This window comes from Poeciliopsis prolifica, unplaced genomic scaffold, assembly GCF_027474105.1.
Source record: "Poeciliopsis prolifica strain line A6 unplaced genomic scaffold, Auburn_PproV2 SCAFFOLD037, whole genome shotgun sequence".
Lineage (NCBI taxonomy): Eukaryota > Metazoa > Chordata > Actinopteri > Cyprinodontiformes > Poeciliidae > Poeciliopsis > Poeciliopsis prolifica.
Window position 1 is genome coordinate 3,921,639 of NW_026562412.1, and position 16,157 is coordinate 3,937,795.

At 39.1% G+C, this 16,157-nt stretch overlaps 1 protein-coding gene across 6 annotated transcripts in view; it reads right to left on the bottom strand.

Moving 5' to 3' along the window:
• qkia (QKI, KH domain containing, RNA binding a) overlaps window positions 1-16,157 on the bottom strand; it is an 82,880-nt gene that overhangs the window by 21,424 nt on the left and 45,299 nt on the right. For all 6 annotated transcript variants that reach the window (XM_055053492.1, XM_055053488.1, XM_055053493.1 and 3 more), the window contains exon 4: window positions 14,230-14,373. In XM_055053492.1, the coding sequence (XP_054909467.1) occupies window positions 14,230-14,373 (144 nt within the window). The remainder of the gene's footprint in view (window positions 1-14,229; window positions 14,374-16,157) is intronic.

The window sequence follows — 16,157 nt, forward strand, 5'->3', positions numbered from 1 at the left end:
CCCGCCAAGCTGCCAAGACGACTTATCAACAATTCCACACTCTCCAGAAGCAGAGGGTGAGAGAAGAGGAAGGAATGAGTACTTGTAGCAGGCTTCAAAGCATTTCCACACAAAATAAATTACTGACAAGAAGTTTAATCGATTCAAGTCGACTAAAGCAAACTTGGAGCATGGATCGCAAACAGAAATAAAAACATATGCAGCTAACTTTCTCCTGGCGTTTTCATGGGAGACTGTAAATCCGAAAACTGCGCAGTAAATAAAGTCAGAACATGTTGCTAAACACATTATTTTTCTTTAGGAATTACAGAGGAATCAAAACAAACCCATCCAAAAAAAATATTTTCTATGATGAAAATACATCAATTCAATTCAAAAGAGACAAATGAGTTAAAAAAAAATAATAATTAATAGACAGAACATTTAATGTCTGTGCTGGAGCACATTATATTCATGCTTTTAAAAAGAAAAAAAAATCTGTGCTGTACTTTCAAAGGCAATTTTCTTTCTTCTGCCTTGCTCCTTAGCTTTTGTGATCATATCTAACGGGGGAATTAGGCCTCAACTGAATTTTCTTTTTCCACCAATGACTAACAATGCAATCTCCTGGAACTCTCCTCTCTGGCTTTCCTATACCTTCAGAGTCCTCATGCAAAGCCTCTTTTTCTCCTTTGCACACAGCTCTTAGTAGTGTGTGCCATTAGCCATGCAAAACCAACAACACACCGGCTCATTAGCATAGAAGGGAACCTGACTGCAGTCAGATTATTACAAACGTATCAGGGCTGCTCCGCCCCATTACTGTCAATCCTGCAGCTTAGCAAAGTACAGAACAGAGTGGCAGATTACAAAGTGAGGAATGAACTGTTCCAATAAAGCCTTTATTTCTGCCTCATAACCAGCCTCACTACAGCAGGCGCCTTAAACTGAAAAAGTTAGCTCTCTGCTGTCATTGTTTTCTTCTTCCTGCTTCACTGCTGCGCTGTTACTCCACCTGCTATTTCACATTTCTAGGCTTTTTCTGACTTACTTTTTGTCAGATAACTGACAGTTAAACCTACAATTACCTTATGAATGAAAGATCACATGGGGGTTGCACAAGGCTCTGTTCTCAGGCCACTTCCAATCAACACCTGTATGTTCCTTTAAAAAGAATGATTAAGTCTGACAGCATGTGTATGCTGAGGGCCCATTTATGATTCAGTATTTGTGCATTTTTCAGTAGATTGTTACCCAAAATTACTCAGAAAAATCCAGCCAATCTACAAATTACGTATCCATGACATTTGAACAAAAATGTAGCTGTGGAACTTGAAGCTACTTGACACGCTACTGACTGGCTTTTGCAAAGCAGTTGCTCTTGTTGCTTGAGCCAACAAGAGCAGAGAAGAGGAAGACTTCTGCAGTACTGCTAAAACGGTTTCAATTAATCGTGTTACATTTCAAAGCCTGCATGGAGTCCATTACTAAATCAGACTATTGTTGATGAATTATCAGAATAAAATAATTCAGGCAGGTGCAGCTAATCCAAAGTGGCCCTCTTGGATCCTGAGCAACATCAAGAAAATTTATCATATCACATCAATCTTTAAATGAAAACATGGAGTTTATGTTGGGCTGGAAAAAGTGTGCATCAGTAATACCAACAACATCCTGAAAATGTTGGTCTTGGTTATTTATTGGTTGTAAATATATTTATGTTTAAGTGATACTTACACTTTTCTGATATACTTTAATAATTCTTCTCTTAAATATAGATTTTTTCATAAATGGTCCTTTATTTTTCCATAAAGCATGTCTACAGCTACTCTGGGGTCAGGAGAAAAGGGCAATGTATGGGTGGCAAGCACAGTCTGTGCCCCAGACCTGGCAAATGTTCCTAGATCTATGGGGCTTATTACAGCCTTTTATTGGACTGCAGGAGAGTGAAGTGGGCTGCCCTGGTGCTGTGTGCTAACCCCATCAATATCTGCTGACAGACTTATACATAGACTCAGTGCCACCAAAACTAGAAAAGAGAAAAACAATGGGGCAAAAGAGAATTTGTCCTTCAACCCGTAACCCGCACATATAAAGACTCCGAAAGAAGAAAAAGTTGAATTTCTCTAAGAAAAACGTTGGCTTGTGGAAAACATTGATTTGTTGACCCGTATAGAATAGGGATTCCATATAAGTCATTACCAGCAGATTAGAGTTCAGTAATAACCTAGAAAATTAAACCTAGATTTTACAACTCAAGTTAGATAAATGACTCAAGCTTATCCATCTGCATCCGTTTTAAAGAACATCTGATGCCAAGTTGTGTCTCATGATATCCCCGTGTTGTACAGCCCAACAAACAGCTGCTCGTTTATCCTCTCCTCTCTTTTAATCATCAGCATTTCTCTGCATGGAAATAAAAAAATCTCCACCCTCTCACTCAATCTGCTCCTGCAACCTTTAGAGTAACCGTCCGTTTTTGTTCCATTTCTCTTTCCCCTCACTCCCCACCCCAGCTTTTATACCTCATTCTGCCACACTGGCAGACAATGTATTGTTCTGTCGCCACGATCCTTTAATGCCATCCAATCGAGCGGGGAATATCTTGAAGGGATTTGGGTAGGGATGATTTGGGAGGTTTAAATGCTGCAAAAGGATTTGCATCAGATTCAGAGATCCTGACTCAAAGCAGATCACTGAAGCCTTCTCTTATAACAGAGATTTGAGAATCTCATGTGAGATGTTAATGCAAACATTTTGAAGGTTTGTGTGTGTATGTTAGCAACTGGGGATACATTTTGAAGACACCTTCCTTAGGTGGAACCTGACAATGCCAAGCATTTGAGGTTATTCATTAAGTCGAAGGCTGGCATCAACAACAACCTTTTTTTTTTTTTTTTTTTTTTTTTTACTTTTCTGAATTTCTCCAAATAACTAAGCATACTTCAATCAGAAGTAAAGTTTGGTCTGTTAGAGGGACCATATTTTGCAACATTTGGGCATTTCTTAATTAATTTTTTGTTTTAGGTCAGTTTGGATCACTAAAATTATAACCATGTGGTGAATGCCGAAAGATTTGCCAAGTATAGATATTAATGAGGTCTGTAGAGTTCCAGAATTCTCTGAAATTTTTCCATATTTTATTAGATTTTTTCATGAATCCCAAATGACACAAACCACACCTGTCTTTTATCGGGTGTGTAAATATCTGGATTACGCTGTGAAAATAAAATCCATTAATTTTATTAATGTTTTTGTTTATGTCAAACATGCTAAAAGTGAAATAGAAACAAGCAAAAACAGCACAAATTTCAACCAGAAAGATCACCGAACCAGAACACTGTATGTTCAATGACAAAGTAAGAATTTTTATTGTAATTTCCTAAGGAATCTGCAAAATGTCTGTTTGAGAAGCAAAGTTCTTTCAAGGTTTTGCAGGGGAGGAGTGAATACTTGAACATTGTAGTCTTGTTACAATCCAAAGTAACAACCAAATTTCTCAGTAAGCGGTGCATTAAATGAAACAATTTAATGCCACAGTGTGGAGGATTATACAGTCCCACACGTTTAAGATGTGCTTAAAGGAATTTAGGAGCCATTACAATTTGTCCGTTTTTGAGACATTTTATTGTCTAAAGTTGACTTTTAAATCTAAGAGATTAAAAGCACATTAAGAGACCTTGTGAGTTGGTTTTATGTTCTCTGATGGCTCATTATTTTCAGCAGGCAGTATAGCTGAGGTTCTGTGTTAAACCTTTAAAACATCCAAATTCTTCAATTTTAGACCTAATCAATCTTTCAACTTTTTTTTAAAAACATGCACATCTGTCAGAAAAAAAATACTTATTTTTGGACACTGTAAGAAAAAAAAAAAGATACACTGACAAAAAATGATAACTAAAAATACTGAAGAGTGAATTATATCTAACGTAAAAGATGACAACTGGTTTACCACTATCGATATCATAAATTATCCTATATTTGCAGTTGTGAAAAAGGTTTTTGCTCCATTGGTAGAACTTAACCTTCCTGCACCTTTGGCGCAGAAAGCCAAAGGTGGGACAACTATTTGAGCCATAGCCACTCGAATGATGCATCACAGACTGAGGAAAGCTGAATTTGACGAGCAGCCTTTAGGCGCTCTAAATGCTAGAGCTCTACAATCCTATTTCCCTGCCTCCAATACTGAGGCGCATGGTCGCTGGAGGAGGAGACATGAAAGCCATGCGTGTGCGCACGCGTGGGTGTTTATTCTGACTTCAAATGTTGAACCTTGGCCGCAGAACGGTTCCACCACAAGTTCAGAAACTACTGTGGGAGGATTTGCATGTGTAAGACAAAAAGACAAAGTGGCAGAGAGACGCCAAGGGTTCTGTCAGCAGTCGGCCTTTAGAGTCCTGACTGCGACTCTCTTGAAATCAACCCACAGGAGTGTGCATACTTCTGCATTTCTCTGCGTCTCTGTAAAGGGATTAGGGGAACCTTCAAAGAGAGGCAAAGATTGGCCAGGGGCCTGCTTGGTCCCTCTCCACGCCACAGGAGGACAAGGGCAGATTAAAACTGTCCGGGCCTTTTAGCCAGCCTTGTTAGTAGACTTCTTTTGGTGTGTAGTGCATTAGGACTCTCCAATCTCCCGCACCCCCTGAAGGAGCCAAACACAACCTGGTAGATTAAGTAGGTGGTAATTTCACAATGATGTGAGAGATTTGGGCGGTTGGGGATCGAAATGCGTGTGTGTATGACCGTGAACTGAAATTAACAGGACAAGTTGTCAAGGCAATTTTAGACATGCTGCAAGGGGCCTGCTTACACAGAATGCACCTGCACTGGGGACTGAGGCCAATTTAAAAACCTAAATATGAAACCACGTAACTAACCAAACCTTCTGACCTCAGATGAACAGAATGTATAAAATTATTAGGAACAGGTTAACCCCAGGACAAAATGTTTAAGGCAAGATGAAGCTGGACCCATTTATGTTTTTTGCCTGCAAGTTGGTGAGGACGGAGTGAGACAAAAGGTGGTTTTATCCACACCACTCCAATGGGAAAAGAGTTCAAACATGCTGTTAGGGACTAATGTTACAGAGTGGAATCACCACTCTGCCCTGGATTTTCACCACTTCCTGTGGTTGAATGCGTGAGGAGAGTGGTGATGAGAAGGGAAACAGGAACAGGAGCAGTGGAATCAACAGAAATCACACCCCGATGTTTCCTGTTCTTGTTTTTCTGAAGCCTTCTGCAGGCGCACCCCCGGGTGGATGAACACAAACATTTCATCTGGACAGATCAAACTTTCTTTCAGATTGGAGCATTGATTTATTTATTTTTTCCAATCACAGAGGGGAAAAAAAATATGCAGCTAGTTCTATTATAGCGTTAGCAGCTTTTAATCCAACAAAAAATTATCGGATTGAAAGATTATCCCCATTTAGGCATTTAAACATATGAGCCATGTTCAGTGTAATCCACCTCTCGCCCCTTTGACTGCCCTTCTCTGTATGTTTTCTCAAGAAATTGGGAACTAGAAGTAACAAACTGCCTTTCTCACCTGGTGCTACACACTCAAGGGCCGCTGGTGTGTAGCAAGTGTATAGCATCATTTAAAATTCAAAAATACTCCATACGGCAAGAAGGAAATTAACTGCTGTAACTCATATCATCAAAGTAATGTGGACAGGAAGGATGTCTGGTAGCAGTCAGTCTTGCAATAAATCTGAAGAAGACTGACTGTTTATATATATATAATGGTGATGACAATAGTAAATATCTGCAACAATAGCAATAATATCGGATGTTGGTATTGGTACTAATTTTCATATTGGTGCATTCCTAACAATCAATATACTTTCTTTTTAGCAGCAATGCCGATCATCAGGATCTTTTTCTGTTAGAAATGAGTAATTAGAGTAAGCTATCATTTTGAAAAAATACTTGTTATTGCAGGAGTGCCATTTTTTCCCAAGGTTATCACACAAAGAGAATTTCAAAGCAGAACAACCTAAAATTAGTATTTCCGAACCAACTATGTTGTTTCTAATTAAGGTGGCAAAGACTCTGAAACTGTTTAATTGGAATCAAATTTAGTTCAGCATTTAAATCACGACTTTTGTTATTTATTTTTTTAAAAGACATCTGACAGCTGTGTGACACACACACACACACACACACACACACACACACACACACACACCCACACACACACACACACACACACACACTCACAAACCAAACCACCCCCCCATGGACATGGTCAATACATGCACTTTAGTTTAGTTTTGTTCACAACACTGAACCTGTGTATTCTATGGCACTTGTATTGTATTTATTTATTTATTGTGTAGTATAAGGTTTTAGCTCTGTTACACTGGTAGCCAAGTAACGACATTTCATTGTCAAGATTCACCTTGTGGTTTTTTTTGTACAATGACAATAAAGGAAGTCTAAGTCTAAAAGTCTTTTTACTTTTTAAGCCAGTAATTTGGGAGCAGAGGCACAAGCACAAGGAAGGTGGAGATCAGGTAGGTTGTTCTCTATGAGGTTACAGTTTTTTAAGGCCAGTAACACCTGTCTGCCCCTCAGGAGAGCCACAAAGCTGAAGACGAGAAGGGATGGCCAGATGGAGGTGTAGAGGAAGGATAGCAGGGAACGAGAGCAGAGCAGGCCAGGTCTCCAGACACATGAGAAAAACGCTTGCTAGTAACTGAATGCAATAATAGAATAAAAACTAGAGTGAAGAGGGCTTTAGGTTGGTTTCTGCTATGCAAGTCACTCAGATATACTTTTGTGTCCTTCTTTTGTGTGTGACTAGAGCAGCAGAAGAAGACATCTCAAGTCTCTTCAGTGGTTTTTAAGATGTGTGTTATTAATGGGATGAGGTCGCCTTAAGGCCACCGCAGATGGAGTAATACAACAGAGTGGTGAATGCCTTGTCCCTGCAGTTACCCGCAGAGTGAAAGAACAGCGAACAGCAGGAGAGCGAGAAAAAAATAGAGCAATAACAAAAATGTAGAGAAAAAAAACACAAAGATGGAAGATGAAGAAAGATGGCAAGAAAGCGACAGAGCAAAAAAGAAAGTGTTAAATTTCTCAGAGAATGTCAAGTCTTAGTTGAAAATGGAATAAAAATTAAAATAAAAAAAGACCATTAATAATGAGATGATTTGTTAGTTTGAAAACAAATCAACAGATCAAAGGAGGTGAAAAGGTGTTATAAGTGTAATAATCAATTGAGTTATGGCAGATATTTATATTTCAATAAATAAAATAAGGAACTCTAAGCAGAATTCCCTTTGATGCAATTACTTCATAGCACCTTTAGGGGGCACTGAATACAGGAATGAAGGCCAGCTTAAACAGAAGAAGACAAGACTTGCAATCGGCTAAAAGAAGATGGCCTCATTTTGTGATCATACATAAAAATGTCCAAAAATGAACTTATAATACAATATTATATAATATGAACAGACTATAAAGAAATGCTTTATTTGTGAATTCACCAAAAAGATGCATCTTCAGTCTCTGGCTCCTTCTGAAAACTCAGAATTAATGTCCACGAAGAAATTAGGTGAAATAAATGTTGATGTGCTTGTAGAAATAATCAGCTTCACACTTGAGAAGACTAATTTTGATCACTCCTCACAAAGTAACTCTATAAATGGCATGCAGAAGTGATTATTATTGGCACCAATGCAACCAGGAATACCTTGGGTTGTAATTCACTTCCTGCTTTTGGAGCAGATTCAGTTCTGCTTAGCATTCACATATCAATTCGAAGAGCGGTAGAGTTCACTTCAACAGACCGAGGCCTCGGTTTTTAGACTACGCTAGAGTTAATTTTTTGGTCCTCATCAGAGTTTGATTGCACATTCACACCTTCTCAAACAAACTGAACTTTCTCGACAAACCATAGTTCCATTAAAGCGAATTAAACAGGGCTGGTGTGAATGCACACTAAATTACACCCAGCTGAACTCCATTGGTTCTGTCTATCAATTCGTTAACAAAACAAATTTGCTTTATAAAAGATTAAAGGGAGTAATGAGAAATACTGAGTAATATGGAAGACAAGAACAACAGCAGCTTGAAGACAAATATTATAAAGTCTTCAGGTTTGACGGTGTGTAGTTTTGAAAATAGACTGTATGCACATAAAGTAGACTAAGAGCAGTGCAGGAGGAGCACAGCGATGGAGTCTGGCTGTATCAAGCAGAGGTCACCGAGTCGAGGAAGTCAATTAAAAAGATGATTAACATCCATGTGGGAGGTGTGGTGTGTTCGTGCAGGTGGGATGGACAAAACACTCTCCTCTTTACACACACGCTCATACATATATTTAGATACATAATGGGAGCAGTGAATAGTGCAGTCCAGACTGTTGTAAGTGGTGTCCAGGGAGGTGGAGATCAGAAGGTTAATATGATCCAGCCCAGCTCCTTCATTAGCCTGATGAAGGCAATAACAGCCTACAGGGAGAGGAAGGCTGTGAGGTTGACAAAAACTAGCAACCTACAACCAGACTGCAAGGTTGTACTTTGTTAGCAGAGCACGCCTGTTTTTATTATCTGTTTATTCACTAAATGCAGCAAAATTAGATATTTTGCGAGCTGTCACAATAAAAAGTCCTGCAAAACCTAATCCCCTTTAAAGGTATCAGCAAGTCAGATTTGAGACTTTTTAATACATTTTTAATGCAACCTTGAACAAAATATAAGATAGAAAAATATTATTACAATCAAGGATCGGAACAAAGAAAATTTCTGGGGTCTGTTTTTAGGTTGACTGGGAAGTGAGCCAGTTGCGAAAACGAAAGTCGTCCGGTTACCTGGCAATATAAATGCACTTACCCATAATGGAGGCACAAAAGACAACCAGCTAGCTGTCAAAACCTGCTTTTGCCAGACAGAAGAGTCCCATGGGGGAAAAATAAAACTACATACATGAGATTACATAACTGGGGTATTAAAGGCCAAATTATTATTTTTTTTAAATTAATGAAACATATTAAGACTTCTTAAGGTTGCATGGACAAAAAGCATGAGTAATTGAGCTAATCAGGGAGGCCTAATGATAAATGTGAGCTTCTGATCATAAATACAGGTGGATCTCATGGATGGATGAAAAGACAAGGCGGCAAAGTAGATTAAGAGCAAATAAGAAGAGAATGGTAGTGATAGGTAAGCCTAATAGACAATAAACATCATTAATTGGCAAAGCACACATGGATGGGTGCAGCCAGATGGTGTTTTGTACTCATTTGTCATACACTGCTGACGGAAAGGGAAAGGCAGCGAGAGCGAGAGCTCAAAGAGGAGGAACAAAAGGAACGTTTATGGATTGTGGAGTCAGAACACGGTGGCCTAGAACACACTTCCACTGCTTAAATCAAGTTCTGCATCATCCTCCCTGCCTGCCTCTCCAGACGGAGCGGTTCTGATGGCGCTGCCATGCCGCACTCTGCCAAGCCGGATGCATACTGGTGAGTACAGACACAACACCCCACAGATAGCCAAGCTTGGCATCTATTAAGGTCCATCTGTCTGCTTTAGACAAAAAAAAACACCATCAACTTTATCTTTCCTCATGAAGGTGGAGGATGGCAGCGAGAAGAAACAAGAAAGGGACTGATGGAGGGCAAGAGCGGTGGGGAACTTAAGGATCCGAAGCTCTGTTAAGAAATATACCGTCTTAGTGTATAATACCTGCACTACAACCCCTTTAGAAAGGGTTAAAAATAGATCTTAAGAAAATTGTGACAGGAAAATGGAGTGCAATGTGTGTGGAGAAGGAGGGGGGGAATGAGAGCAGCGTGTTGGGCTCAGGAGGCAGGACTGGGTTTCCACAAATGGAGATTAGTGCTCCAGGCCACTGTCTGGCCAGGCTGCTAGCATGCTCACTTTGTTCTCGACAATGACAGCTTCAGTCGGAGTGGGGATGGGGGCTGTACACGGTCCACCATGTTCACAGTGGCTATTCACTTTCTATGGGCCGTTTCCCTTCCAGATCTTTCTAAAGTTTGGTTCGTCTATTTGGGGTTGAGCTCAGAGATTGAAATTGACTAAGTTCTTATTTGGTTTAAGACGTCAGCTTGAGACAACAAACTGACACTGAACATGAGTATAAACCCTTTAAGCAGCCGACTTCTCGCTCTACAGCAACAACTTGATCTCTCAGAAAACATGGGGAGCGGTACTGAGGGCTTGTTTTTAACACTAACTCTACATTTACAGACAAGATTTAGGATTAACTCTTCTTAGGGTTTACAGGATCAATCAAAATGGGAAGCAGAGAAGTTCTATACATTATTTTGAAGATTAGCAGCTTTACTCCAGAGAAATTGAGAAAGTGGTCAAATCCCTTTTGGGAATTCAAATGACTGGCATATTGATGTTTGCTTCAGGAAGACAACAGAAAAACAAAATTACAGCCTTTATTTTTTTTTCGTCCAACACTTTGTCCAAGTAGAAGCCATAAGATTATGTACACTTTGTGTAAAAACTGTGCAGTGGAATCATTTGTGTGGCTTTTTATGAAAACTTTCACTTTGTTAAATTGAGCAATGTCACAACAGTGATTTTTCTGTCAGTGAAACTGAAGGGAGAATCCTGGCTGCTTTGTGGCCAACAGTAAACCATTCCTACTTGGTTCAGGCCAAACAGAGGCCAGCCAGGTCCTTCATTGAGCCAAATGCGAGCTTTATATCTCATAAGTCATCGTGTTGTGGCAGTTTTCACTGTTGACAAGCAAATATTTATCATTCAGCAGAAGAATTTCAGTGTTTTGCCATCTGGGCATTGTTTGGATTGTGTCACACAGCTCAGCAGAAGATCACTGACAGCATATGGAGGTAATTCAGTTGGAGTTGGACTTAAGCGATGAAATGTTTACCCCAGACTTCTACATAATTTTAGACATTTCTGCATCTTTCATAGTTGGCAAATGTTTCCCTGTCGCTCGTGGGGCTCAGACTACCCACAGGCCAAATATTATTGACTCTGCTGCACTTGAAGGGGCAGGGAGGCAAAGTGGAACAGGCTGTTCAGGATTCATGCAGACGCCGCTGCTCTCTGAGTGGAGGTTACCTAAAGTGCAGAGAGGCTCCGCTGTAAGGCTCGGTTTGAGGGCCTTAACGAGAGACTCAGGCAATGAGCAGAGCATTTTAGTAGTGTGTAGACACACATGTAAATCCTCTTCTCTTTTCTTTTTGAGAATGTGTATTTGTATGCGTGTGCATGTGTGTGTGTGTGTGTTCAGTAGGCCTGGATCAGTTGAATAAATCCACACTTGAAAGAGGAGCTCAATCAAGCTCTCCCACCCATCTCCCCTCTGCCTCCACTTCTCTCACCTCAACGATGCTTCAGTGCTCACAGTTCATTTTGAGTTGAAGAGTTCAGGGATCTAAAGGGCAAAGGGGCAAAAGGAGGGGCAACAGAGAGCAAGTGTGTGTATTTATGGGTTCGCAATGATACTTTTATTCTGGATTCCACAGATATAATGAAACTAAAACGTGTACATCGTCAAGAGAAAACAACAGATCTAGAGAGTAAAAATTGACACCAAGGATAAATGACTTTAAAACTTTCCCCTAAAAGTAAGCAAGGAAATTGTTGTTCAATTGCTAAATTCAGGATTCTTTGACGGAAACCTACCAACACATCTCATGCTCGATTTAGCAATATTTGCAGAACGTCTTGCAAACGTTGCCCAAATCTCGCTGTATGGAAATCACATGGTTTTTGTTTCCAGCCACAGCTTTTCTCTAAGATTTAGTTCCTGTTCCTGGCAAGAACTTCCTTTGTTTTAGATAAATGCCTAATCATGTGAAACAAACTAACGACTATCTTCATTTTTCCAGCATAGCAGACAATCTAATGCTTTGGGTCAAAACTGACAAAAACGAGTGCGGAATATGGGTAACACAAAATATGGGAAAAAATTTGTAGTTTTAGTCACGACCAACTGGTGTTTGGGGAGAACAGTATACAATTCTGAAATTTGAGAGAATATTTTTACTGAGTTATTTTGCTGTCATGGTGATTTTTGTCATGTTTCTAACAGTGAAGGAGTGATTCATTCGGCTTTCAACAGTTTCTTTTCCCAATGAAAATAACTGTTATTAGTCCCTAACACTAAGCTGCACAAAGCAACAGAGCTGCTTTCTGCAAAGAGTTTCATGGAGAAGCAGAATTCAGTTTTGATGTACCACAAATCTGGAACAATCTTGCAGAAAACTGCAAAGCAGCTGAAGCTCTGAGTTCCTTTAAATTCAGACTGAAAACCCACCAGTTTAGAGTTGCTTTTTGAACCATAATAAATGAAACTCTGACCAACATTTTGGTGTGTAATGATGACATTTGTCAAAATGTAATATTTACTGGTTTTCTCAATTGTGTGGTGTCTTCTACTACTTTGTATTTGTGTTTTTATAATGTAAAGCACCTTGACCTGCATTGTTGCTAAAATGTGCCATACAAATAAACTTCACTTAAAGCAGCAGTTTTCATATGTGACAAAATTGTTCACTTTATACTTGAAACTGAATTGTTAATGCTATTTAAATGGAAAATATCTGCATTTTAGCTATTCTTTTTGACTTTGAATCCAAACTGGAAATGAGCAAACTGATGCGAGAAAAAAATACCCAGAACAATTTCTTTAAAAGGTAGCAGAAAAATTAGAGAAAAGGATTTCATTGGCATCTGGTTTCTCACAAAAGGCCTTGAAGCTGCTCCCCCACGTCGGAGGAATAAAAAGAGCTTCTTTTTAACCCACCCAGTGGTTCAGGTAATGACTCACAGCCATCTTTGATGTACTCGTTAGGACGCAAAATGCATACACAGTAGATTTCTCAAAGAGTGAAGATGCTATTTTTATGGCCCTTTTTTCATGAATTTTATATTCAGAGAGCTGTCAGTGATGTAAAAGCATTGCTGTGAATGTGGCAACGGATCTGCATGAATAGTGATTCATTCTCCAAGTTATAGTGCACACAGATGTTGAACATATGTCTACATGTGCATGCAAATATCAAGAGATTTATTCAAGAACAAAAACGCTGGAAACATCAAATGTTCAAGGTTGAAAACCTTAACAGCATGAAATGGATTTGCTACACAGAGACGTAATCCCAAGGGCTCATTGTGGTTAATTTCTAAATGGCTTATTGTTAATAAAAACTAGATAACTTCATTATTGAGCAATACAAAAGATTTTTAAAATCTTTTAGAAGAGAAATATATTTAAAAGAGAAGAAGAGAAATATTACATGTTGCTATTGTTTATGACCAACACAATTACTGCAAAGAATGCTTAGGTATAGCATATTAATGGAAAGTTGAGTGGAAGAAAAATATGCATTAAGCAAAGTTGCTCAAGCAAATAAAAAAGCATGTCCATGTCATTATTATGAAGGGAAAGCCTCGTTGCAACTTTGGGGGAGATGTATTAACTGCAGGCCATAATCATCAAAATAAAAAGAAAAGGAAAAATGAAGCAATTTTAAAAGGAAAAACTAAATCTGAGTCACCAACATACCATTTCAGTGACAAACACAACAAGAACTGGGCAGCATGGGCAAATAAGATAAAATAAAAATAAAAATCGTGAACATTTTGTCCTGACTGAAAACCTCTTTGTGGTTTTGAAATGACAACAGCATGTGCAGAATTTATTTTTACCTAAAAATCAAAGCATAATTCAAGGTTAATGTAATGAAACAATGCTCCAAATGAAAAACTGCAGTACATTTCCTTGAAGCTCTCACATTTGGCCAGGTCCCACCCAGCTCTGTTCGTTGCCACCTTGTGGCAAACCGCAACCCTCAGCTGCTCTGTCCACCTGTTCCCCACAGTCAAATCACAAAACACAAACTCCATGCCAGCAAAGCTACTAGCAGCCGCCACCGGGAGCACAGCATTAAGGAAGTCTGGCCTGAGGGGGAGCGGAGATGAAATGTGGCCGGCACCGGAGGTGTGTGCAGCTCACTCTGATTTTCCACTCAACTGGAGGTACTGCCAACCTGTTCCCCTCGTCCATATATGGAAGTAAACAGGATACAAACAGTGGGGTGGAGTTATTGTGCCATATGCAGTGGTATTATTATGTTATGAAACTATGGGAAACCTTCCCAGCACTTATTAAAGCTCTTCATCTCCCCGTGACACCCAAATGATGGAGAACAGCAAGGCGATGGCAGCTGGGAAAGCGTCAACAGTGTAACGCATGTTGGCGCTTCTGCAGGAAATATACTCACAGCAGGTACGAGGAGCTTCTTGACTTCCTCTACCGCTCTCCTCATCTTGATCTCTGCTCTGTTTTGTGTGTCTTCAACTGTGATTAGGACGTGAAGGTCTTCATTTAGGTGTTCCCAGTTTGGCTTCCCTCTGTTCTGCTCCTCCTGGACAGAAACACAGAGAGAGAGAGAGACGGTGAGTGGATGTGACAGCGCGGGCGTGCTGGAGCAGCAGCGGTACCGGCGCGTTATAAGACAGAGGAGAAAAGAGACAGGCCGCTGCGAGAAGAAGCAGGATGACAGGACCGGCCCGTTAGTCAGCTATTTAACTGGAACTTTGAAAGGACACCCTTCTTTAATAGATCCCATGCTTCACAGAGACAAAGATGACAGCGAGCCCTGCAGCAATTAATATCAGAGAGAGATGAATGGATTGAGGGATCAGAGAGAGATGGATCTGGATTTTAACCTACATTATTGCATTTGTGGGTTCTAATTAGAATACACAGCTTCTCTTAGGGGTGGGCATTCATTCTATTATTTCTCATTTATCATGTAAAAGTGTATCACAATAGGGATTTTGGTTTATTGTTGTCATGGCAAATTTCAGTGATTGTAAATTTTATTTTTGCCGTTTACTCAAGTTTCTTTCAAAAGTGCATCAATAAATATCAGTAAATTAAAAAATAAGATTAAAACAGTTACCCTATGCAGCTTAGGGATATAAATCAATCTTTTTTTGATTAAGTGATTTATAGAAGCCTATTCAAAATGGGAATGTTTTTCAAAAACAATATGAATGCTGCACCATGCAGTTACAGAAATACATTCACCTAAAACATAATAAATACTTTTTAGCATAATTTTTGTCATTGCCACAACGGTATCACAAACTATTGTGATAAAATTATCAATACCTAAACACTTGTTTCCCTTGTTTATATCACATATAGAGTAGAATAGTACTCTCTCTTTATAAAACTGAACCAAAGTAGAAAAATAAATATACTGAAAAAGCAGCAATGTAAGCAAACACCAAATCTTCGGAAATGAATTCATAATTTTATTTAGCAGCTCATATTTCCTGTCAGTCAGATAGCACAAGCCTATGCTGCAGGCTATGGTTTCCCTTCACACCACATGTGTAGCTCAATCTGTCTGCTGCTCTTGTCCTGCCAATTCCATCATGCACCCTTACAGTTTGTTTCCCCCTGAAATGAAATGGTTTTGTTTTTACCTCAACAAGTCTACGTTTTCTTTGTGCTTTCTCTCCTCTGTTAAAAAAAACAAACCCACCCAAAAAACACATGCTAAAGCAGCTAAAGGTTAACTTCCTGTGCCAGCAATCCCCAGATCCACTCTGAGCAGACCTGAACCCCAACCAAACTCTGAAGTTAAACATGGAATTTATAGTGTTTAATGCTCATACGGCAAAAGCAAATGTGGTGGATTAGCAGTACTTGTCAACAATTGACATTGCTGTAGAATGTCCTCTCTGCTTCCTGGATATTGAGCCATCATGAATCTGTCACAAAGCAGCAATCTTCAGTCAGAAGCCTCTTTACATTTATTGAAACACTGACTGCTCCAGGATATCCTTCCTCCCAACAGAACAGCCATCCACAGAAACTCTGAAGATACTTTGATAATGTGATTAATGACAACCTCTAATTTCACTGTGGGATAAATAAAGTATTTTCAAATTGAATTGATTAAGAATTATTTTTATTTTATTTTGGATTGCATACCAAAAAAACAAACAAAAAAACTAAATATTTCAAATGACGTTTTCAAAGTTTAATAATCCTAGTGTTGACTTAATTTCATAGTGGTAGGAATAATTTAAAATTTTCAATTTAAAATTGATTATGTCAATCAATCAAAGCAGTTAAATCATGTCATACATGATTTAAATTTTTCAGCTTTTGTATAATTATCTCTTAATCCAG